Here is a 24,743-nt window from a genome sequence, read left to right as displayed (position 1 = left end):
GACCACCGGGTCCCAATTCTGCCGCTCACTAGCTGGTTGTGCCTCAGTTTTCTCACCTGTGGAGGGTCATTATCATCAATACCAATTGCATACGGTTGAATAGGAAGCATTCAATAAATCTGAGCAAGTAAAGCACGTAGAACAGGGTGAGTACTGCATGCGTGCTAACAATTCTGAATGTATCTTAGACACATTTCCTAAGTGTTTCCCTAGCTTAGATCCCTCCCCTCACACACATTTTTTGAGGATGCTAAGTCTGTAGTTCCCAGACAGGTGGTCTTTCCCCGAGGACACATCACCCTGTGTGTCACAGTCCTGACAGTGGCAGGTAAGATCAGAGCCCCCAGCTTGGAGGGCCTCCACAGCCCGGCTTGTCCCGGCCCACGCACTGCTTGGCGGAACTTTAAGCGTCGCACCCGCGTTTCCAGTCGGTGCGCCTAGAGAGCGTACGCCTCGAGGCAGTGCGCCTGCGCGTGGAGCACTTCCGGCGCCGGGCACTAGTCCTGGGCTGCTTCTCTTTTGGCTGCAGGAGCGGAGCGGGCCGGAAGCCGCGGATCGTGCTGCGGGCTCGCGGTTGTCCCAGGCGGGACGGAGCGGAACGGCTCGCGGCGCTGACCCCTTCCTCTTTGGCCCGCGGAAGCCAAGGCGCTCATGGCGGGTCTAGAAGTCCTTTATACGTCGGCTGCGCCGTCCATCACCTGCCCGCAGGACGCGCTCGTCTGCTTCCTACACTGGGAGGTGGTGACCCAAGGCTACCACGGCCTCGGCGCCGGCGACCAGGTACGCCACGAGCCTGCTGGGGTCATCCTCCGCCCAAACCCCGAGGCCTGGTGGCCTGTCTGGTGCGGGACGCCCGAGCCCGAGTTCACAGCCCAGGGGCTCGCGAGATAACGTCGTACCAGCGCTGCCCGGCAGTTCCAGGCCAGAGCCGGTGGATCGAGCACCGAGACCGGTGTAGTTCTCCCGGGATCCCCGCCAAGCTCCGTACGGGCACGGAGCGGGATGAGGGAGACGCCCCGACACTGCCCTGATCCCCAGCTCTAGCCTCCCAGACATCTGAGCCCTGATAACCCAGCCTCCCAGACATCTGAGCCCAAGCACAGGTCTTAAAGGGTGAGCTGGGACCTAATCAGCCCCAGTCAAGGGCCGGTTCTTCACCGTTCAGAGCTCACACACACCCCCTCACCCGTTATCACGCTGGCAATACAGTTGACTAGCTGCTGTCACCTGGCTCAGCTCCAGGAAACAACGCCCCCAACACGCAACTAGTCCACCACGCCCTGGCGGTGTGGGTCCTCTCTAAAGCTGGCCCCTGCAGGACAGCCCCTCTTTTCCCCATTCCCGGATTCTGACTCCTTGACATCCCCACAGAAATCCAGGACTCCTTCTTAATCTATTGATCTGCCTTTTAGTTTTACATACTGTGTATGTGTGTGTGTAAAACGATGAGAAGAACAAGGCATCCACTGGTTTCAACAACAATCCACCATTTGAATTCGGTGCCACTCCTCATGGGAGCTTTCTGTGGCCATACACTTGAGTTAGAGAACGTGGCTTTCTATTGCGGCAATCTAAGGATTAAGAAGGAAGAGAAAATACCCCAAAATTATCTGTTTGGGTTCTTTTGTTTTAACCCAGAGACACTAGGATGAGTTCGGGGCCATTAAGAATGTTTTCAGTCCCAGCGTTTTGCCTAAAACGTCAATTATCTTCTTTTTTGGGGTGGTGGTGGGTATTTTAGTGGACCTGGCTGAGAAGAGTTTCCGGCCATAGCCTCGGCAGGCAGGAATTCAGCTCTGCACTTCACTTGCTGTGAGTCTTAGCTGCTTTCCAGTTTTTAGTTGTCATCCAAAGGAGTTAAACTATGCACCTGTGTCCTGGTTGCTTTTCAACTGGAGCTTTCTTAGGGGGTGTGTGTGTGTGTGTGTGTGTCTTTTCAACTGGAGCTTTCTTAGGGTGTGTGTGTGTGTGTGTGGTTGGTGTGTGTGTGTGTTGGTTGGTGTGTGTGTGTGTTGGTTGGTGTGTGTGTGTGTTGGTTGGTGTGTGTGTGTTGGTTGGTGTGTGTGTGTGTGTCTGTGTGTGTGTGTGTGTTGTTGGTTGGTTGGTTGGTTTTTGGACCTTGGGTCCAAAGGACAGTCAAATGCCTTGTTTGGCCCGATTGTACCAGGGTTTGTCCCATCAGTCCTAACTGCTTTCTGGGGAACAGCAGTGAGGGCCATCCATCTTACATGAACAGGGATTCACTCAACTCTGGAAGCCAAAGATGAGGTAGCAAGAAGATCAAATCACTTTTATGTCGAGAGAATTTATGTGGACTGAGTAAGTGTGGAATTTTCAGAGGATGTAAGAGAAAGTTAAAGGCCTTTGACAGAACAAAAATAAAACCTGTGATCAAACCCACCTGTCCAGAAAAACCTTAAACATTCATAGCTCTGAAGTGTCACAGGAAATGAGCCTGGGTTGGGAAAAGGGTTTGTTTCACTTTCCTGGCTGTGTGGTTTGATTAGTTTCACTTTTAGTTTTTTGTTGTTTTTATTTCTCACTGGGGCCAGTGAATTTCACTGTCATTAGCCAGGTTTAAATTATTCCAGTTGCTACCTCCTGAATTTTACTTGGGATCATTTTCCCCACGTGGATTCTCAAACAGGAGGGAGATGAACGATGCCAGCTATTCTCAATTAATGGCCTCCTGTTGTTCTTAACAGATATTACTTTCACATTTTGTCAGTGAGCAGAAGCTTTTTTTTTTTGCCAGTCGTGGGGCCTGAACTCTGTGGGCCTGGGCACTGTCCCTCAGCTCTTCAGCTCAGGGCTAGCGCTCTACCACTTGAGCCACAACGCCACTTCTGGCTTTTTTCTTTTTGCTTATGTGGTGCTGTGGAATTGAACCCAGGGCCTCATGCATGCAAGACAAGCACTTTACCACTGAGCCACCTTCCCAGCCCTGAGCAGAAGCTTTTTATAGACTGTCTTAAAAGTGGCATTTTTTTTCTTTAATGGCTCCTGTGTAAGAATACTTTCCCCACCTAGAAGTCAACTGTGTTTGCTTTTAACATCAAGACAATTTGAGAACTGTTTCAGATTTCTTACATGAAAGTTTTAGGATTTTAAAAAGAAAGAGCATAGTTGCTCAAGCCTAAAATGATAGCAGAGACCGAGATCAGAGTATTATAGTTCAGTAACAAAAAAAGGTTTGTGAGACTTCATCTCAACTAAAAGCTAGGCATGATGGTGAGTATCTGTTATTCCAGCTACTCTGGGAAGTACAAATAGAATTGCTGTCTAGGCTAGCCCCCAGGCATAATATATGAGAATCTATTTTTAAAAAAAATAACCAACACCAAAAGGGCTAATGGAGGAGTCTGGCAAATTCAAAGCCCCGAGTTTAAACCCCAGTACTAAAAGAAGGAAAATACCACAACTCACAGTACATTGTATTTTTGCATGCACCGTAGAAATTAAAAGCTTCTGGGAGTTGTACCACATGTGTCCAAGAATGTTCATTGCATTCTTTATAATGGCAAAAGAAATAGACTAGAAGCACTTTTGATCACCATCATCCAGTGAGCATGAGTGTCAGCTTTGTCATTCAGTGGGATGCTGTTGTGAATTCAGTCAGTCATAGTTAAATGCACTGTGGGATGAATCTCCAAAACCAATAATTAGATCAAGAAGACAGTTGGCAGAGGTGATACTGTTTACTCAGAAACATTTGAGACTTTTTTATGGTTGCTCCTATACTAATGGAACTCCAGGACAAAGTAAAAAAAAATGTCAAGAGTAGTGGTTACTGTCAAGGGAGCAGAAGCAGGTTCACGGAATATGCTATGCCAGGCTATAGTGAGGATGTCAGTGTTTGGTGATCAGTAATCTTTTTTGGTGATCAGTAATCTATATCATCACCTAGTGGTAGCTACAGAGATCTGTCTTACAATTTAAAAAAAGTGCACGTTTTAGTGTACATAAATTTTTTCATAATTTTTCTTAAGCCACTGTCAACATTTTGTGATCTATTACAGATGACCCAAGATCTCATCATGGAAGATGTAGCCCCACCTTGAGACACTTGGTCTCTTCCCCCCCTCCCCTTTTTTTTGTACTGGTACTAGGGCTTGAACTCAGGACCTCAGGCTCTTGCTTAGTTTCTTTTGCTTAATGTTGGTGCTCTGCCACTTGAGCTACACTTGCAGTTCTAGCTTTTTGCTGGTTAATTAGAAATAAGAATCTCATATTTGTCTGCCCAGGCTGGCTTCAAGCTGAGATCCTCAGATCTCAACCTCCTCTAAGTAGCTAGGATTGCAGGCATGAGCCACCAGCATAGAGCCATTTGGTTTTATTCCCAGCAGGATGATGGAGAGGCTGTAGGTTCTCCCCAGGTCCTGTGCTGTGTCCTAAAGGCAGCAGATACCTGGGAGAGCCCTGGGTCCAAGGCATCTATCTTGCTGAATGTAACTTGGCCTCTGTATCCTTGTCTGTGACGTGAGGGTGGGACTAGATATCTGTAAGGTCCTTTAGAGCTCTGTGTTCTCATCTTTCTCCTGTCAACACTGGTGTCTTCCAGCCAGGTCCCAATGATAAGAAGTCAGAACTGCTGCCAGCTGGGTGGAATAGCAACAAAGACCTATATGTTCTCCGGTATGAGTCCAAAGATGGCTCCAGAAAGCTCCTGATGAAAGCCGTCACCATAGAGAACAGCATGATCATCAACGTGCTGGTGAGTCAGGTCTGTGTGGTCTGTCCATGGTATGAGAATTGGGATAAAACACCTTTAACACAATGGAGGGGTAACAATGCTTAATAGGAACACATTACCTTGCTCATATAACTGTAACCCTCTGTATAGTATCTTTAAAATTAAAAAAAATTAAAAAAAAAAACACCTTTAACAGAGGGCATATCCCTGAAGCTTGTACCCAGTGTCCTCACTTCTGGAGCGTTTTCCTAAGGTGAGACCCCTAAATGCAGAAAGGCTTTGTTACAGAGATGCTCACTGCTGGTGTGACAAAGCAAGGGCTTTCGTCCACAAAGCAATGTTAAACCCATTCAGTGACATCGTAGGAGAAAGCAATGGCTTGTACCTCATTGGGCTCTTTTACTTTAAGTCAGCCACATTCTTTGTTACCTCAGAGGGTTTACATTTCATATTTCTAAAGATGCTAATTCCTCCCCCCTCCTCCCATACTTCACTGTCCCTTCATTCCTTCAGCTGCATAATTTCTTCTCTTTTTTCACTACTCAAAAAGTTCAGTCCTGACACCTCACTCCCAGCTGCCAGGAAGATGCGTCTCTTCACTGTCATTGTACTTCCTGCAGGGTACCCAGCATGTCTTGCAATTATGCACTTTTATTTGTGCTTTGCTTTAATGTCTAAATTCTGTCACTGAACTATAAGCACCCTGAGGGCAATTGCTTTCTTGTTAAATCTGTCATGGTGGTCTGTGTATGTTAATATGCAAGTAAGGTAACTCCTTGATATCTGCAAGTGTTCCAGGGAGAGAGCAAGTGAAAGCCCATGCATGGTTAGGATGCAGAGTTCTGCTGTACTGTACACGTGCCATTCACTTTCTCTATAATGCCACTGAACTTTCCTGCTAAAGACCTCCTGATTTTCACCAAATCTCAACATTTTCACTTTATCACTTAAATTAGGTACATTAGTGTATTTATTTATTCATTTGTTTGTTTGCTTGTTTGTTTTTGGTACTGGTCTTGGGGCTTGACCTCAAGGCCTGTGTGCTGTCACTGATTTTTTTTCCCCCCTCAAGATTAGTACCTTACTACTTGAGCCACAGCTCCACTTCTGCTTTTTTTGTTGGTTAATTGGAAATACGAGTCTTGTGGACTTTCCTGCCCTACCTGGTTTTAAACTGCCATTCTCAAATCACAGCATCCTGAGTAGCTAGAATTTAGGTGTGAGCCACTGGCACCCAGCTTACATTAATTTTTAACCTTCCTTTTTGATACCATTTGCGTTTGGAGAGGTAGATTTTCATAAAATTCAGAGAAAGGCTAGGCCCATGTGGCAGATCACACAGTGATTTAAACACAACTGACAAATAATGCTAGACTCACTGAAAGCTTTCCACATCAACTCAGCTGTGTAATGCATACAGAGATTTTATTTTATTCTTTTGAATTTTATTGGATTGGTTTAAAAAAAATTTTACTGTGTTTGTGAAAACTGCAAATAGGCAGGCCTACTGTATTATACAGCATATTTTGTACTTTGCTTTTTTTGCAAGTCTTTACACAAGAACATATTTAAGACATACTTCATTTGCTTTGGCTACTATAAAATATTTTCACTATACCTTCTCATTGATGAGCACTGAGATCTTGTAAACAGGGTTCTTATTTGTAAGCAACAGAATCCCTTCAGGTTAGTGTAAGAAGAAAGTGTTTTAAAGAACTGAGATAGCCCATTGAAACAGGTCAGTGTTGGGCTTACAGAAAGCAGTGCCCCACACCTTAGAAACCACTGCTTCCTACCTGCCTCCAGCTTTAGGTGCTATCTAGTACTGCCAGCTTGGTGCTTTGTATCAACCACTGTTGTAACCCTTATATTCTCCACTGCTACCCTTATTAGCAAGATGCCTACTTCTTGTGATGCCTGTTTCTCCATGTCACTGAAGTCACTGTGGTACATCCATCAGGCACCTTGATTACATGCCTGGGCCCATGATGTGGACATACTTGGAATTTGGTGTTGGAAAGGCAATATTCCTAAACCACAGATGTCCCTAAGTGTGAGAACGTTTCACACATTAGAAACAGTTCTTATATCTGTTGCTTTGTGAACATAAGTGAGTAAATCAAGTTGTATGTCCTCCCTATCCACACTGTACACCTTAGCCCAGAAATATCCCCATCTCTTATTCTCTATTTTCATTTTTCTAGGAATATGGCTCACAGCAAGTGGCAGACTTGACTCTGAACTTAGATGATTATATCAGTGATGAAGATCTGAGTGACTTCCACAGGTACTTCTAAATGATGTCTTTAACCTAGCGCAAGGAAGAGAAGCAACAGCAAGAATGAGAAATGAGGTTGAAGTGCCCAAGGCAAGTGAGTGGAAGAACTTGCTTTCCGGGGAACAGTCATTTTTTTAGTTCTCTTTTCTGCTTTCATTTACTTGAAGAGGAAAAAAAAAACCATACAGGACTTAAAATGAGGAATTAATCAGATGTCTGCAGGCCCAACAGCGGTGACAGAGCTGAGGCCAGGCCAGCTGGTTCAGTCCAGTGTGGGCTTCTGGCGAGGAGGTATGCCAAATCAGGTCCCCACTCCACCTTAACGTTATTTACTTACTTACTAATTTTTGTCCGTAACAGGACTTGAAATCAGGGTCTCAAGCTCTAGCTTGATCTTTTTGCTCACACTGGCACTCCATCACCTCTTCAGTGGCTCTGGCATTTTGCTGGCTAATTGAAGATAAAAGTCACAGATTTGTATATCCAGGGTGGCTTCAAGCCTTGATCATCAGATCTCAGCCTTCTGAGTAGCTAGGATTACGATCATTGCAAGAGTCATGAGTGACAGGCCCAGATTTTTTTTAAATAAGCTTTATTTTTCGAGCACTTTTAGGTTCATAGTAAAATAGAGCAGAAATGACAGAGTCCCTATGTTGCCCCTGAGCAAGAAGAACCCCTCCCCCTTAGCCCCTGGCAACAGAGTCCACATCTGTTACCATTCATGACCGAACACAATACTTACCACCTGACATTCACATGACGATTCATCCTGGTGTCCTACATTCTGTGGACAGTGACAGTTTCACTCCATAAAATTCTCTGTGATCAACCTGTTCACATTCTTCTCCTACCTATGCCTGGAAACTCTGATCTCATCACTGTCTCCATGGTTTTGCCCTTTTGGAACATCATGTAGTTGGAAAAAATTTCATATGAGCTGTCTCCATTGTGTCTGTACTTTTTTACTTTCCCATCAGTGGAGAAGGGTTTCTCTTATTCGGCATCCTGGCCAGCATCTGACAATACCAGTGTTTTGAATGTAGGCCATTCAAATAGTAGTATTTCTTTGTTTTCATTGTAGTTTCCTAGAATATATGGAATATCTTTCCTTTTGCTCTTCTTTGCCATCTGCATTCCTTCTTTGCTCAATTTATAATTGGGTTTATTTTCTTTTTGCATTTTAAGAGTTCATTGTATGTTTTAAACAATGGGTTTTTTACTTGATCTGTGTTTTTACTAGATCTGTGTTTTGCAAAAATTTTCTGTCTTGCTTGTCTTCTTCTTTTCTTGACTGTTTTGTGGTACTGGGGATTGAACGTGGGGCCCTTACTAGACCCCCATGTTTGCTAGACAGGTGCTCTTATCACTGCTCCAGCCCTCACTTGGTATGTGAGGCTCTTATTTTGAAATTTTCAACACATGAGAGAGATAGCTTGTAAAAACACAGTGAACACAACTATCATGTACAGTTGCCAGTACAGTTTTGTTGTTTTTTTAAAAAAGGCATTTTCCACTCTTTCTTAATTTGTTCATATTACCTTTTGTTTTTTAATCATCTGAGGGTATTCCTAGACTCTATGGACCTTCACCCCTAATACTGCAGCACAAGGGCCTAACATCAATACAACTGTCACACTTAGGAATAAGGCATCTAATATTCTGTCCATATTCTAATTTTTGTCATGCCAACAATGTCCTAATCTTTGGGGTTTTTCTTTTCTTTTTCTTTCTTTTTTCTTTTGTTGGTCATGGGGCTTGAACTCAGGGCCTGGGCACTGTCCCTGAGCTTTTTTTCCCCTACCATCCTTTCCCTCCCACCTCCTCAACTACACTCCCCCCCTTCCTCCGTCCCCTTCCCCCCGCCCCCCCTCCCCAAGCTTTTTTGCTCATAGCTAGTACTCTACCACCTTATGCCACAGTTCCACTTCTGGTTTTCTGGTGGTTAATTGGAGAGAAGAGTCTTACAGACTTTGCTGCCCAGGCTGGTTTTGAATTGCGATTCTCAGATCTCAGTCTCCTTAGTAGCTAGGATTACAAGCATGAGCCATCAGCGTCCAGCTTTGGGTTTGTTTACTATTAAAGGATAAAGGACAGTGTTATGTCCAATTGGGAACTGTGTGCCATAGTCTTCGTTCCTCTGCAGGAAGTATTCTCTAGTACAGTGGTAGTTTCATGTTCTAAGAAATTGTTTTCTAGAAAGTTTACAGCAGTTCACATCCACAACTCATATAGGAGTGGCCCAGTTCTGTGTCTGTGTTAGCATTCAGTTTATATTAGTTACTCTTGTAAGTGTGTAGTGATACCTCATCATAGTTCTAATTTGTAATTACCCTAATAGTGAATGAGGGATTTTTCTCTCTAATCCTTATGCCCTTTCTTTCTGCCTTAGTACAGTGCCTGTAACTTCCTATATTCCAGTATTGTGTCACATGAGAATAGTGAGAGAGGACATGCTTGTCTCACCCAAGACTAGGAGTAAAGCACTCAGTCATCATGAAATGGATTGTTAGCTCTATGCTCTTGCTTTTTTTGAAGCTTTGACCTGAGAGTGATCATGAAGTGAATTGGGAAATGTTCTTTCCTGTTTCCTGGTGATGACTGTCAAATTGTCTTTTTCTCTCTACTTAGTAGACTTCTCTGTATTTAGGTCTAGAGAAGCCTGTCTTGGGGGAAAGGGTACTTCATTGTGAATTCAATCACATTAATACAACTGTTCATATTATATATTTTATTTTGACTGAGTTGTAATTTATCATTGATGAATAATTGATTATTCTGAGTTACTGAATTTGTTCTGTACGTTCTCTTTATCTTTTCAGTGGTTACAAATCTATTGTATCAAATATCACTTTGACATTAGTTTGTCATTTTTTATACATTGTAAATTTTACTAGAGGTTGTCAGCTTCCTTCACTTTCCTTTTTTTTTTTTTTTTGTCGGTCGTGGGGCTTGAACTCTGGGCCTGGGCGCTGTCCCTCAGCTCTTCACCTCAAGGCGAGCGCTCTACCACTTGAGCTACAGCACCACTTCTGGTTTTCTGTGGTTTATTGGAGATAGGAGTCTCACGGTCTCTCCTGCCCGGGCTGGCTTTGAACCACGATCCTCAGATCTCAGCTTCCTGAGTAGCTAGGATACAGGTGTGAGCCACCAGCGCCCGGCCAATCCTTCACTTTCTTAAAAGCCAGATTTCTTTGCATTTTACTATTTCCAATTTTACTGATTTCTGCTCATTGTTACATGCTTGCTTTTGGTTTGGTTTGCTCTTTTCTAGATTCTTGAGGTCAACATTGACCTCACTGGCTTGAGGCCTTTTCCCACTTCTAACATCTGTCTTTAATTTTAGAGTTTCAACAGTGCTTTAGCTATATCTTACATACTTTAATGTTATATTTTCATTTTAATTCAGTGCTGTGGTTTTTTTAGGACTTCCTGTTTGATCTCTAGGTTATTTGGTCATGTATTCAGAGACTTCCTCTCAGTTTTGACTACCAGTGTGACTATATGGTCAGGGATATACTCCATATGATTTTAGCTTGAGGTTCACTTATGGCTCAGGATTTGGCTTATTTTAAGACAAGAGTCCTAGTGTCCTGCCCGTTCTCTGTTACCTCAGCTGAAGCTCACATTACCTCACTGGTAGAGAAAAGAAGCAAGGCAAGACAGGACAGAGAGTGGAGCAGCCTTTCAAGGTCCTGTGGCAGAACTGGGCCTTGAGCTCTGAGATCCCTGCCTGCCCAGACCAGGCAGCTAGACCGTCCTCTCACAGAGCCTTTGCCATCCATGACCTTTCCCATGACATGTGATGAGCACACAATGATGCTGAGGAGGGGTGTGGTGGGGACAGGAGCAGCTAGTCCAGGCCCTGTGCCCCTACACCCTCACCTCTTTCTAATGGGGTGGTAAATGAGGAGGGGCAACTCAGATGCCTAAGAAGCTTAGGCCCAAGTCTCGGAGACAGCGCCGGGCCGTTGCCCCCCTCACCCAGGTCCGCCGGACGGCCCATTCCCAGCCTTGTAAACAGGCCAAGTGCAAGGACAAGGGCTCTCAGGACCGTCGCTGTCGCCGTCGGAATACTGTACCCAAGAGTGCCAGCCAGCCTCAAGAAGTTGACTCCTCGTCTCCTTCCTACAGGACTTACCGAAACAGCGAGGAGCTCCGGTCTCTAATTGCATCTGGAATCCTCACACCCATCCATGAGCAGTGGGACAAGCCTAGTGTAAGCAGTGTCCCGAGGGAGTTCCCACCTGCCACTGCAAGAGAGGTAGACCCCCTCCGGATTCCCCCGCACCACCACCCCCAAACCAGCCGGCAGCCTCCCTGGTGAGTACACAGCCTCCAGAGCGCAGCCCATGCTTCTGTGGCAGGAGCCCTGCCATCTGTCCTCTCCTGCCACTTGACGCCCTCCATGGCCCCCTCATGTCTTCAACACAGCTGTCAAGGTTGTAGTGAGTGGGGTAGAAAGTGGAGGCCTGAGTAGATCAGTGAATTCTTGTACTAGTGGTCATTCTAACTATCCAGCATCCTGACACTGGCCCCTGGCCCAGGGATACTGTCCAGTTATCCATTCCAAACCTCTTTGTGTAGGACTCTGAGCTGGATTTTTTGGGAAAATGCAAAAAATGCAGAAGTGCACTGTCCAGGAAGAGTGTAGTTCCAGGCTCTTGTCCATTTCACTCAATTGAGGTGCCCGGACCACTCTGGCAACTTGTGAAGTCTTCCAAAGCAGCACGCTGCAGGTGGGAGTGAGTCACAGCCATAGTCCTTGCAGATTGGGGTGGCAGCTAACTAGAATTGGAGACTTCTGCTCTGGCATGGGGAACAATACCAGGGGACCTCAGTCTCTAGCACTTCCCAGTTTGGGGCCCATGAGGTGTGGTAGAAAGGATGGGGTTGACAGAGCTAGAGGAGGAAGTAAGTGCTCAAGGTGTTAACTAACATTTTATTTTGGCTTGCAGTTGTATAGCTTTACTTTAAAAACGAGGATCAATTATTGTAGGTGATAATTGGTAGTCTAGCAAAAACAGTAGGTTCTATAGAGATTGGAAGATAGTAAAAAAAAAAAAAAAGTGGTTAAAATGGTTAGGAACAGCTTACTGATACAACCTTATTTCATAGAAGGCAACTGGAGGTAAGATTGACCTGCCTAACTGGGACTGCAGCCAGGCATCCTGGCTGCCTGCAAATTGAAGTGTGGTGGTAAGATACAAGCATAAGCCCAGGAGAGCTGTCAAGTCGGGGAAGGTTTGGGGGTAGCAAAGTAACATCTCCATTCCTGGCAGGTGCTCTGCGCCCCTTTCCACCCCTTTTGCCCTGATGCAGGCCACCCCTCACCCCTTACCTGCCACACCAGCATTTTGCTCATTCTAGACCTGGAAACTTTCAAGGTCTGCCCTAGCACATTATATGGGGTTTGGGATATAATTCAGATGGTAGAGGGCTCATCCAGCAATAGGCACAAGGCCCTGGTTCATTCCCCAGTACCACAAAAAAAAAATGTTTTTAATGTCTTTTCCTAAGTGAGTAGTAAAGTATATCCAGAGTATGTGAATGGGTAATGGGTGGGCTGGCTCAATACGGGTCCTGTGCTGGGCATACAGTTAGAGAGGACATCCCATTGCAAAGGAGAAATAAGGGGCATGGGTCAGTCCTACCGCCAAGCTCTGTAGGAAAGAATGACTGAACCAGCCTGTCTAGGGAAGGGTTGTTTTGTCATCTAAGCCTAACTTTTTATTGTCCCTACTGTATAAATCTAGCCACCTCTCTTTCACCATCTGTCCTCACAGCCAGGAAAACGTTTGCCCCAAATCCTGTCCCTTGTTTAGAAAAACTAATTTCTCCTATGTTTAACCAGGTTTGCTAAAAGTAAATCTCTACATAAAGCTCTTTGTGTCTTTCTAAATTTATTTTTAATCCTGATCAGCCTGTATCTTGACTTGTAATTTTTTTAATGTTCCAGTTTGTGTTTTACATTTTCTTTTTAAATTTTTGTACTCCGTTTGTAAAAACACTGAGCATATCTTTTGAGTATTTGATAGTTTTATTTTATTGGCATGATGTGGTTGTCTAACCTCCATGAATCCATAGAGGACCTTTTCAAGTATTTCCAACTTTCCAATTTTAAGTAGAACAGTTGCAAATATCGATTGAGGTCTGTTAGAACATGGATTAACAGACCTCAACCTTTTTAGCCTCAGGAACCTTTCTGCACTCTCCAGAGTTATTAAAGACCCTAAAGAGCTCTTGTTTAGGTTATATCTAGCAATATTTAATGCATTGGGAATTAAAATGAACAATTTCAAATGCTCATTCATCGTTTTAAAAGAATACATTTTGTAACATAAATTACAAACTATTATGAAAGAGTAACATTTTAACTTTGTAAATCTCTTTAATTACTTGGCTTAAGGTGTTTTTAATAAAACTCTTAATTTTTATATAATCTAGTTTATCAATAGTTCTGCAGTATATTGCTGTTTTCTTTATTTGAAAAAACTTTACTTTATCCCAAGATCCTGGAGACATTCTCACATATTTTCTTTTAGAAGCTTTTGTTTTTCTAATTCTCAGATACTGTACTTGGCTCTGGGAATACACGGAGATGTGGACCAACCTTAGAGAAGTTTCTAAGCCATTTGGGTTGTGGCTTAACAAGTGTAAGGCTCAGTTCAAACCTCAGTACTTCCTTCCCTTCTTCCCCCCCACCCACAAAAAAACAAAGGCCAGTGGCTCACAGCTGTAATCCTATCAGGAGACTGAAATCGGATGGTCATGATTGGAAGCTAGCCTGGGCAGAAAAGTTTGTTAGACTCCATCTGCAAAATAAACAACAAAAATCATGTCTGGAGGTATGGCTAAAGTGGTAGAGTGCTAGCCAAACAAATGCTAGTCCCTGAGTTCACCCCCTAATTACTGCCAAAAAAGTTGTTTCCAGATAGTTAGGGTAATTACCCTTATTAGTCTAGATCATAAGTCTTGAAGTGTGCCTGACGTGTGCTGAGCACAGAGGACAGCAGTTGCTCTGAAGAACTCAGTAGGACAGGATGGAAGGACGGCTTCACAAAGATGATGCCAAAGTTTTGAAAGACCAATAAAAATGTCATGGTATTGAGGGTAATTGGGTTTTATAACCAAGGGAATGGTGGGTGCTAATAGGGCTATGAAATCCCCCTGGACAGGAGAAGAGGCGAATGTGAAAGCCATCAAGGGCCAGTGTGTGCTGGAGAACAGGAGCTAACCCTGGGTGATGGGGTCCTTCAGGAGTCACGCTTTTTGTTTTGTTTCTTGTAATACTGGGGTTTGAACTCAGGGTCTTGCACTTGCTAGGCAGGTGCCCTACCTCTTGAGCCTTGCCACCAGCCTTTTTATGACTTTAGTTAATTTTTTAATAGGGTCCTATGTTTATGCTCCAGCTGACCTAGATCATGATCCTCCTATTTGTGTTTCTCATGTAGCTAGATTGGCAGGACAGCTTTTATTGATTAAGATGGGGTCTCTCAAGTGGTTTTTTGTTTTGTTTTGTTGCCTGTGTTGGCAATTCTCTCAATACCTGCCAAAGTAGCCAAAATTATAGGTATAAGCTACTGCTCCTAGTGAAAGTTTTCAATAGTGACCTGATTTCCATCTCTTAAATAAGTGACTTTTTCTTCCAAGGAATCCCAGTAAGAGTCTGACAGCTAAGATTCTAAGATGGTATATATTTTGAGTCTTTACTGTGTGTTGGCATACAGTTTTAAAAAAAATACAAACCCCAGTCCCCTCACTTCTTTATAGAAAGGTATTATAGAGGGACAAGAGTAGAAACAGGAGACCAGGGAAGAGGCCGACACAGGCTTCCAGGCAGGAAATCATGGTGGTAGGCAGTAGGTGGTGGTGAATGGAGCTGGTATATATCTGGACGTGTACCTGACAGGACTTGCTGATGGGTTGACTAAATGAAGGGAGAGAAACTCAGGATGGTGCAAGTTTTGTTTTTAGCCTAAGTCATTTCTAATTTGGGGCTACCATAGCATAGGCTTCAATGGAGATACTCTTCATGCAACTTGGGGCACATCTCAGAATAGTCCCTTGGCAAACATTGCAATAAGGATTAAGCCTATTTTTAAAGGTGTTTTTGTTTGTTTTTTTGTTTGTCAGTCATGGGGCTTGAACTCTGGGCCTGGGCACTGTCCCTGTGCTGTTCAGCTCAAGGTATATGCTCTACCACTTAAGCAACAGTGCTTAAGTTTTCTGGTGGTTAACTGGAGATAAGAGTCTTATGGACTTTCCTGCCCGGGCTGGCATTGAACCATGATCCTCAGCTCTCAGCCTCCTGAGTAGCTAAGATTACAGGTATGAGCCACTGGCTCTTGGCAGGGTTTTGTTTTTGTTTTGGAAGTACTGGGGTCTAAACTCAAGGCCTTACACTTGCTAGGCAGTTGCTCCACCACTGAGCCACAATTCTGGCCCTTTTTTCTGAGATAGAGTCTCAGTTTCTGTGGAGGCACATGCCTGGACTATGATGCACCGTTTCTATGCCTTCTGTGAAGCTAGGAGGATAGCTAATGGACCACTGCATCCAGATGCTGAAGAAAGGGGTCTCATACTTTTTTGTTCAGGCTAGCCTTGAACCACTGTCTTCCTTATCTCCACCTCTCAAGTAGTTAGGATCACAGCATTGTGCCAAATTCTACCTGTTGCAGTCTAGCCTTTGGCCTGCCAAATGCAAAACACAGCTCTTCTCTCTCCTCGTTTCCAAGTTTTACCCATTACTACAACTCACTTCAAAAGTCATCTAGAATTGAATGGATCCAAAAATTGTGGTATCTATACACAATGGAATATTATGCAGCCATTAGAAATGACAAAATAATGGCATTTGCAGGGAAATGGATGGAGCTAGAAGAAATCATGTTGAGCGAGGTAAGCCAAGAGCAAAGAGACAAACGGCACATGGTCTCCCTGATAAGTGGATGTTAAATCAAAATGTTAGGTGATACAACAAAATTAACAGGATTTAAGAAACAAAGAACTTCCCTCATCTGGTCGAACCACTACTAAATATCCCCATGCTGCTGATCACATGTGTGGTGTGTATGTGTACACCGTTATATGTTATAGACCATGATAGACAATTTGCTCCAGGAAAGTTAGAATGAGCTTGTGACCTTAAATGAGCATCATTATTCCAGAATCCTGTGAAATTTGGGAAATCATGTAATCACTTAATCACACACACACACACAAAAAGTGGGCTGTAATGTGATTACAACTGATTAAGAAAATGTGCTTATGAAAGAAGACTTAAAAGGGATAACAGAAATAGTCACTGTGATAGTCAAATATGGGGGACATTTGTTTTTCTCTGAATGCTCTATACTTTTTAGTCTAATTCATAAAGATGTTTTCTCTTTTAAGAATCTTTGATATCGGGACTGGGAAGGTGGCTCAGTGGTAGAGCGCTTGCCTTGCATGCATGAGGCCCTGGGTTCGATTCCCCAGTACCACATAAGCAAAAAGAAAAAAAGCTGGAAGTGGCGCTGTGGCTCAAGTGGTAGAGCACAGCCTTGAGCTGAAGAGCTAGGGACAGTGCCCAGGCTCAGAGTTCAGGCCCTGCGACCGGACCCAAAAAAAAGAATCTTTGATCTCTTAGCCTAAACACAGTATTTCTGAGTCCTTCAGAGTTCCTGGTTTGTCTTTGAACTCACAGGCTCTCCTCAGAAGGAGAAGGCCAGAACTCCTTGCATACTTGGCAAAGCAAGGCCTGTAAACCCAGATCTCCACAATTCTGAAGCCAGACTTATACAGTAGCTGGAAAAGAAGCTAGCCAGTTCAGAGAGCTTATAGTTTAAAAAAACAAAAACAAAAAACCGTCTCTAGTCCTATCCTGCTCTTCTAAATTAGAGCCTATATTTTAGCAAGAGCCTCCACTGATTCTTGTGCTTGAGACAGCCTAAGCAACATAGGCCTAGACAAATCAAACACCACCATAGTCTTCAGAAGAAGGTCTGGAAATGCCAAGTTGTTGTTGCTGGTCCTCCATGAAACCACAGCTAGCGCCCCTGGAAAGCCCAGAGTGCGCACACAGCGATGGGTTGGCCATCGGTGCCAGAGCAGCTGTGTTGAAGGCAGCATGTTCGTGTTTGTGCTGGCTGAGAAAGCCCTAGGCTCAAGTAAGTGCAGCCCATCCTGCCTTTCATGTGGAGTGGAAGCACCATCAAACTTGGGGGCAGGCCCTCAGTCGGAAGTGAAGGAAGTGGACGTGGGCCTGGACAGAGTGCACCAGGTGGAACCTCCTGTGTTCTTTTCCTGGTTCCCCTCCATGCACAGACACCTCAGCCAAGGGTGAAGTAGCTTGCCTTCCAGTGGGAGGGCTTAGAGCCTCAGGAGTATAAGGCAGAGCCAGGCATGGTGACACAGGGCAAGAACGCTGCCTGGATTCCATAGCACAATCTGTCTCAAAAAGGTAAGCCAGCATAGCTGTCTCCTTTGTAGAAATAGTAATAATGCTTGATGCTGGACATGGGTGCCACCATGGCAGAACAGGGTGAATAAAGCCCCTAGCTTTCTGGAGGACCAAAATGCTCCTCACCCCTTGGACAATGGGAATTACCAAGGAGAGACCACAGAGAGGAAGAAGCTCAGGGAACACTCCATTAAAGTTGTTTCTGGACATTTGGCCTTCCTTCAAAGTGTATATGAATGTATCTGATTCTAAATAGCACATAGGACTATAGGAGAGCCACTGCCTGGGTCCCAGACCAGCTCCTGGAGAGCACAGACTTGGGTGCAGAGCTTACAAGTACTGCAAAGGCTGGAAGACTCAGCAGGCAGCAAGACCACAAGAAATGTGTGGGTTAAAGTCCAAAATTACTGGGCATAATTACTAGGATATCGTAATTACCTGGTAAAGACTTCAAAGCAACTATTATAAACCTACTACAAGAGTGAGGACAGGTTTTTGTTTTGCTTTTGCTTTTTGTACACTAGGATTTGCCTTACACAGGCAAGCTTTTACACTACCACTTGAGCCAGGCCCCTAGCCTTTTTGCTTTAGTTTTTCAGGTAAGATCTTTTATTTTGTCTTGGACAGCCTTAGCCTGTGATCCTCCTATACACCCTACCTGTATAACTGAGTTTATAGCCTTGTACCACCATGCCCAGTTTGTTTTCTAAGGAAGTCTCTGTGTTTCTGCTTGGGCTGCCCTTGAATTGCAATCCTACCCTCTGCCTACCATGTAGCTAGGATTCCTGGCTCAAGCTATGACTCTCCAGCTATGACTCCATGACTCTCAGCCTGCCAATCTTGAAACGACTGGAATGATAAAAGTCTCCACAAATGTACAGAATGAATTTGAATTAAGATTAAATCTCTTTGAATGATTAATAGAATTTATTTGACTGTAGAATTAACTTAGAAATTAACAAACTATCCAATTGAACAAGAGAGAAAAGAGGATTTAAAATTCTTAGCACCTGGGCTGGGAAGGTGGCTCAGTGGTAGAGCACTTGCCTTGCATGCTTGAGGCCCTGGGTTCGATTCCCAGCACCACATAAGCAAAAAGAAAAAAGCCGGAAGTGGTGCTGTGGCTCAAGTGGTAGAGCGCTAGCCTTGAGCTGAAGAGCTGAGGGACAGTGCCCAGGCCCAGAGTTCAGGCCCCACGACCGGACCCAAAAAAAAAAAAAATTCTTAGCACCTGGGAAACAATTGTAAAAGATCTTAACTCTGGGGCCATTGGAGTCCAAGAAGAAGGGAGAATACAATACAGAAGAAATGATGGAAGAAAATAATGACTGGAAACTCCTTCCATCTTGCAAAAATAAAACAGCCAGCAGATCCAGGAAGCCTGGCAAATCCTAAATAAGATAAACTTGGAGGCTGAGAAGGTGTTTCAGTGGCAGAGTGTTTGCCTCACACACATGAGGCCCTCACACGCATGAATCCTCAGCACCACATAAACAGAAAAAAGCTGGAAGTGGCGCTGTGGCTCAAGTGGTAGAGTGCTAGCCTTGAGCTGAAGGATTGAGGGACAGCGCCTAGGCCCAGAGTTCAAGCCCCACGACCTACAAAAAACAAACAAACAAATGAAGTCCTAAATATTTCATAAACTGTTGAACACTAAAGACCAAGAAAAGTTTTGAATGCAGCTAGGGAAAAATGACATATTTGGATGGTTATGAATTCTTCATCAGAAACCATGGGAACCAGAAAGAAGTAAAACAGCCTTTTTAAAGTATAGAGAATAAAGAATCCTCAACCCAGATTCCAGTGAGTATTTCACCTTCATTTCTAAAGATTGTCTCCTTTTTGAAAGAAGCTTAAGAGAATTTAGTAAGTCTTCTCAAAGAGAAGTGTTCTTCAGACAGAAGGGAAAAGGGAAATGGTACAAGATGGAAGCATCAGGAATGGAAGAAGAGTGAAAGAAATGAAAAGCATAATAGACTGTTCTCTAGGGTTCTCTAAAATGTGTGTCAGAGCTGAAGCAGAGAATATATAAGGTCCCTGCATTCCCCTTGAAGTGGCTAAGGATTATTTCTAAGAAGACTGATAACTTTCAATCTCTTGAGCAGCCACTAAGAAAAAAAAAAACACAACCAACAAAACTGTTGCAAAGAGAAATAGCAAAAACCACAACAAATTAAAATGGAGGAATGGGAAGGGGAAAATAAAAATGAGAGGGAGCATTAGGAAATCCAGTAATAAAATGACATCAAAATCTAAACAATAATTACATAAAGCTAAACAGTCTCCACAGCCCAGTTAAAATAGCTTGATTTTTTTTTTTTTTTGGGTCCGGTCGTGGAGTCTGAACTCTGGGCCTGGGCGCTGTCCCTCAGCTCTTCAGCTCAAGGCTAGTGCTCTACCACTTGAGCCACAGCACCACTTCCGGCTTTTTTCTTTTTGCTTATGTGGTACTGAGGAATCGAACCCAGGGCCTCAGGCATAGCAAGGCAAGCACTCTACCACTGAGCCAACTTCCCAGCCCAGCTTGATTTTTGAAGTTGGACTTGATATGATTCCTATCTTGTTGTTGTTTTTTTTTTGTTGTTGGTCGTGGGGCCTGAACTCTGGGCCTGGGCACTGTTGCTCAGCTCTTCAGCTGTAGACTAGCACTCTACCACTTGAGCCTCAGTCCAACTTCCAGCTTTTTCTGCTTATGTGGTGCTGAGGAATTGAACCCAGGGCCTCATGCATGCAAGGCAAGCACTCTACCACTGAGCCACCTTCCCAGCCCCCCTACCTTGTTTGTTTGTTTTGGGGCATGAACTCAGGGCCTGTGCTCTGTCCCTGAGCTCTTTTGCTCAGGGCTAGTGCTTTACCACTTTGAGCCCCACTTCCACTTCTGGTTTTCTGGTGGTTAATTGGAGATAAAAATCTGACAGACTTTCCTGCTGGGGCTGGCTTGGACTACAATCCTCAGATCTCAGCCTCCTGAGTATCTAGGATTACATGTGTGAGCCACTGTGGAGCTTGGCTCCATCTTGTCATTTATTAATGTCTGTGGCCTCATACAAGAAACTGCCAGCTGGGTGCTGGTGGCTCACGCCTGTAATCCTGGCTACTGAGGAGGCTGAGATCTGAGGATAGCAGTTCACAGCCAGCCCAGGCAGGAAAGTCTATGAGACTTTTATTTCTAATAAACCACTCAGAAAAACGGAAGTGGCTCTGTGGCTCAAGTGGTAGAACACTAGTCTTGAGCTGAAGAGCTGAGGGACAGCGCCCAGGCCAAGTTCAAGCCCCACAACTGACCAAAAAACAACTGCCTCTATGGGCCTGTGTCCTCTGTGACAAGGGATGAGAGACACACTGAGAGGGCTGCTGCAGAGGTGTGGTAAGATGAGGTGTGTAGGGAGAGCCACACACCTCATCTACTTAAAAAGTGGGAACACATCTGCGTGTCTCATGGGCACCTTTGGAAGAAACTAATGTCATTCGTGCCTCATTAGCTAGAGGACAAGAACAAGAGAGCCCATTACAGATCCAGAAGATCTTGTCAACAGGTCTTCACCAGAAAAGAGTAGGGACTTGAATTCAGGAGCCTTGTATGAAAGTGATTTTTTTTTCCCCATCCCTGGAGCCCCATTGAGCACATTTAGGACTAAGACTGGCTAAGGGAGTTGTGGAAAGGAAGACCAGAACCTGGCCCATTTGCTTTAAAGGAGCAGTGTGTACAGAATGTGTTCCCACAAGTATGCATGGGTAGCAGTGACACTGTTGAGAGCCTACTGAATGTGCTGTGACAGTTTCAAGTGTGTAACTTGCTGGGACGGCCTTGCAGCCGCCTGGCTAGCCTTTTTGCTGTTTCTTCTCTCATCCTCACTTAGGCTCTACTCTAGACATCTGCCCAGACACTAGTAACCCCTGCAGCTGCTGGTCTGGCCAAGCACTTCATAGAGTTAGGAAGAGCTTCCCTCAGGCACCATCTGGCTTGTCTCCAGAAAGGCCAGGTTTGGGGAGGAGTATAAGGGCACCAGAAACTGTGTCTGGCTCTGTGAACCATGTCTTGGCAACTTAACCTAGGTCAGGAACAATTTACTTCCTTCCTTTGGAGCCTGGCCTTGGTTTCCAGCCCAGCAGGTGCGACTTGTTGGGAGCAGAGGCACTTTGGGGTTTCTTCCCAGTTCTCTACCTGTGAGCTTGGATTAGCTGCTGCTGAAAAGGCTCTTCTATTCTGGCAGGAAGCTGCCTGTGCCCCAGAACTGTCAGGGTTATGTGGTTTGCCAGGGTTCCAAGCACACATTTTTAAATACTGAATCTCTCTTACGTTATTACATTTGTGTGTACATCCCTTGTGAAAAGTATAAAGAGAAACCCACCCCCAGAAGTGCCTGTCACAGTTGCGGCTAGAGTGTGCTGCTGCCTAGTTTCCTCCCTGTGCTCAGGCCCCGCCCACACACACTCATACCCCGCCCCCGCACGCGCTCCTCAACATTTAGCACCAGGGCATGAGTACTTTCTGCATTCTCAAAACCTTGTTTCTGTTGTTTCCATGGCTACCTAGAGGCTAAACCATGGAGAACCTGACGGTCCCCATTTAGGCTGAGTCCACTTTTTCTCATTAAAGTCCTTTGTGGATATATTTTGGATACTGAAGCACAAAATTATTTAGCTAAAGGACAAAGAGATCGATGATACTTTGTGTGTGTTGAGATGAATCAGAAATGCCCTCCAGAATGCATGATGTTTATGCTCCTAGCCTAGGCATCTCAGTGAAGGAAAATAGAGGAGAAAATCTTGGAGATTGCTGAGGTTTTGGCCTGTGGTCATCTAACAGGCTACCTGCACAACCAGGTTCCAGAGTGTAGAGGACCCCTGTGAGACTAACTGTAATGCACTGAGGATCATCAGCTTTCCAGCACATGCCTGTCTTGTAAATCTCAGCTTTGGGGTTTGGGGTTTTAGCTTTAGAGTAATACTTTTCAGATGTAAACATTCTGATTCTTTAAAGTTTAGGAACTTGAGGTAAGTGCGAATAAAACACAATGTACGTATGGGTAACCATTGTTGATACAGATTGTCATCCTCTACGTAACTTTGCTTTGCCTCATCCCTTCTTCTGTAATTGCCATCAGTGTTAATCTGTTAATCTGTGCTAAAATACCCTTGTGTTATGGTCTCTTGCGGGTGGGTGTCTTCCCTGCCTCCTATGCGTGGGCGTGCATTTGTGACTCCGCCGGCATCAGCTTCGAGCCTGTGGGAGCCCAGGCGCCCAGCTGTTGAGGGACTTGCAGTAATTGTCCCTTGTTTGTTTCAGGTGTGATCCCCTGGGCCCATTTACTGTCGGGGGAGAAGACCTAGACCCCTTTGGGTGAGTACTGCTGGCAAGGTGACAGCCACAGAACTAGTTCTGTGGCTGTCAGCCCCAGCTCATTTTCTAATTTTAGAGCTTTCGTCAGTGTCTTCCTTAGAGGTGAAGGAGGCCATTGTTGCTGAGTGGCTGAGAAAACACAGCCATGTTCTGTGTTCTGCCATACGTGGAAAAGCCAGGAGAGCCCTGAGTGTTGGGGAGGACCTCAGGTCCTCCGTCATGCCCTACCCCCACCCCACCCAGGGGACAGCAGCCCTCCCCTGGATGGAAGGATATTGGGTATATAGTGCAGAGCACTCAGTGGGTCACAGGCCTGAGGGCAGCCCAAGCCGCCTCAGTGCTTTTTTCCTCTGTAATGGGAGTCTTTGAGTCCCATTAGGTTCTCTGTGATCCTTGTCATGCACTTAGCAAAGGAATTACAGCCTCGGCTGTGCAGTGTGTGTGTTTTGAAAGGTTCAGATGAGCTTGTCATCCCTGCTGCAGTGACCCAGCTATATCATCTGACCACCAATGACCTGAGAACGTGAGGCTCATCCCTGCCATTGCAAGTGCCTGTAGTCAGGCCCATGGAACTCCATGAGGGACAGATGCTGTGTAGAGCCAGACTTGGGCAGAAGCTACCACCCTGACACCCTAAAGGAAAAGCACTGGCATTGTAGTCTCTGTGCTATTAGTCCTTAAAGCTAAGCAGTACTTTGTGGAACCATCCCTGCAGAACTTCCTGGACTGTGCTAGGTGTCTGTACAGTAACAGTGTACCCTTCACACTCTTGTGCTGGGGCTCTGGCCCACTTCCAGCTGAGCCCCACACATCCACCTGGTCCCTTCTCACCTTCTTTACCTCCTTATCCAGCGCAATCCCTGCCCAGCTGCTTAACCAGCTTCCTTGTTGCCTCAGGTGCCGGAGAGGTGGCATGATTGTGGATCCCCTGAGATCTGGCTTTCCACGAGCACTCATTGACCCATCTTCGGGCCTCCCAAACCGGCTTCCTCCCGGCGCTGTGCCCCCAGGAGCTCGTTTTGACCCCTTTGGACCCATTGGGACCAGCCCATCCGGGTAGGTATTTACTCCATCATGCCCAGTGGTGGGACCTGGAGGCAGCTCAGCTCACCCCACACAACAGCCTTTGAGATGTCTGCATCCAGCTCATGGTCACCACTGCTACCACCAGCCACTGCCAAGAGGGCGGCGCATCCTCCAGTCCCTGCTTACTGCCTCCCTGGAGCCTTCTGGGAGCCCCTACCCTCCATGCCTGCTCCCTAACCTCCCCTCGGGGAGGAGGCACTACACTTAACCGAAAGTGACAGTGTGGCAGAAACACTGAATGCTGCTGTGATGGGCTTAGTAGATGACAACGATCCACATTTTATAAATATAAAATCAAGCCCCCAAGGATTGGATAACCTAGCCAAAGGGGCTCACACTTAGGCCCTCTGGTTGTAGAGTGCATGCACTGAAACTCCATGATCCAGGCAACACTCTGGAGAGCTGGCAGGGGGTCGCATCTGTGTGTGCACCCGGTCCTCCCTCGCATCTCCTCATGCTCACTAGTCCCCTCTTTCCGTTTCAGACCTAACCCAGACCATCTCCCCCCACCTGGCTACGATGACATGTACCTGTGAGATCCTCAAGAATGTAACATCCCAGTCCTTCCTCCACTGTCCAGGAGCTGCCGCCACTGGCCCTGTCAGCAACAGTGTTCTGGCAGGCTCGGAGCAAGGGACTCTGCCCATATGTTTGCAGGCTGGCTGGGATTGCCTCGCCCTCCCTTGTCACAGCCGAGGCTTCTGCCGCAGCTCTCCACCCGGCTGCATATAGGTCCCAAAGAGAAATCAGTATGTCCACACACCACCAGCTCCTCCCCTCTTCCAAGGGAGACTCCGGCAGCAGTCCCGATGCAGTCCCACTCACTGTGGTATAAGAACAAAATGCATTTTGGATGTTATAATTAAGAACCAAATGTCAATACAGAATTCATGTTGCCGGA

At 45.4% G+C, this 24,743-nt stretch overlaps 1 protein-coding gene across 1 annotated transcript; it reads left to right on the top strand.

The window, feature by feature from the left end:
• Positions 1–496: 496 nt before the first annotated feature.
• Psmf1 (proteasome (prosome, macropain) inhibitor subunit 1 (PI31)) lies at positions 497–24,743 on the top strand. The gene is made up of 7 exons (XM_013011110.1): positions 497–780; positions 4,562–4,714; positions 6,898–6,980; positions 11,103–11,291; positions 22,703–22,756; positions 23,654–23,812; positions 24,327–24,743. Exons 1-7 carry the CDS (start codon positions 652–654, stop codon positions 24,376–24,378), a joined length of 819 nt encoding a protein of 272 aa, XP_012866564.1. The 5' UTR covers positions 497–651; the 3' UTR covers positions 24,379–24,743.

The sequence above is a fragment of the Dipodomys ordii genome, unplaced genomic scaffold (assembly GCF_000151885.1).
Source record: "Dipodomys ordii isolate 6190 unplaced genomic scaffold, Dord_2.0 Scaffold13, whole genome shotgun sequence".
Lineage (NCBI taxonomy): Eukaryota > Metazoa > Chordata > Mammalia > Rodentia > Heteromyidae > Dipodomys > Dipodomys ordii.
Note: the sequence above shows the minus strand (reverse complement) of the source record. Positions and strands in the feature narration are given on the sequence as shown.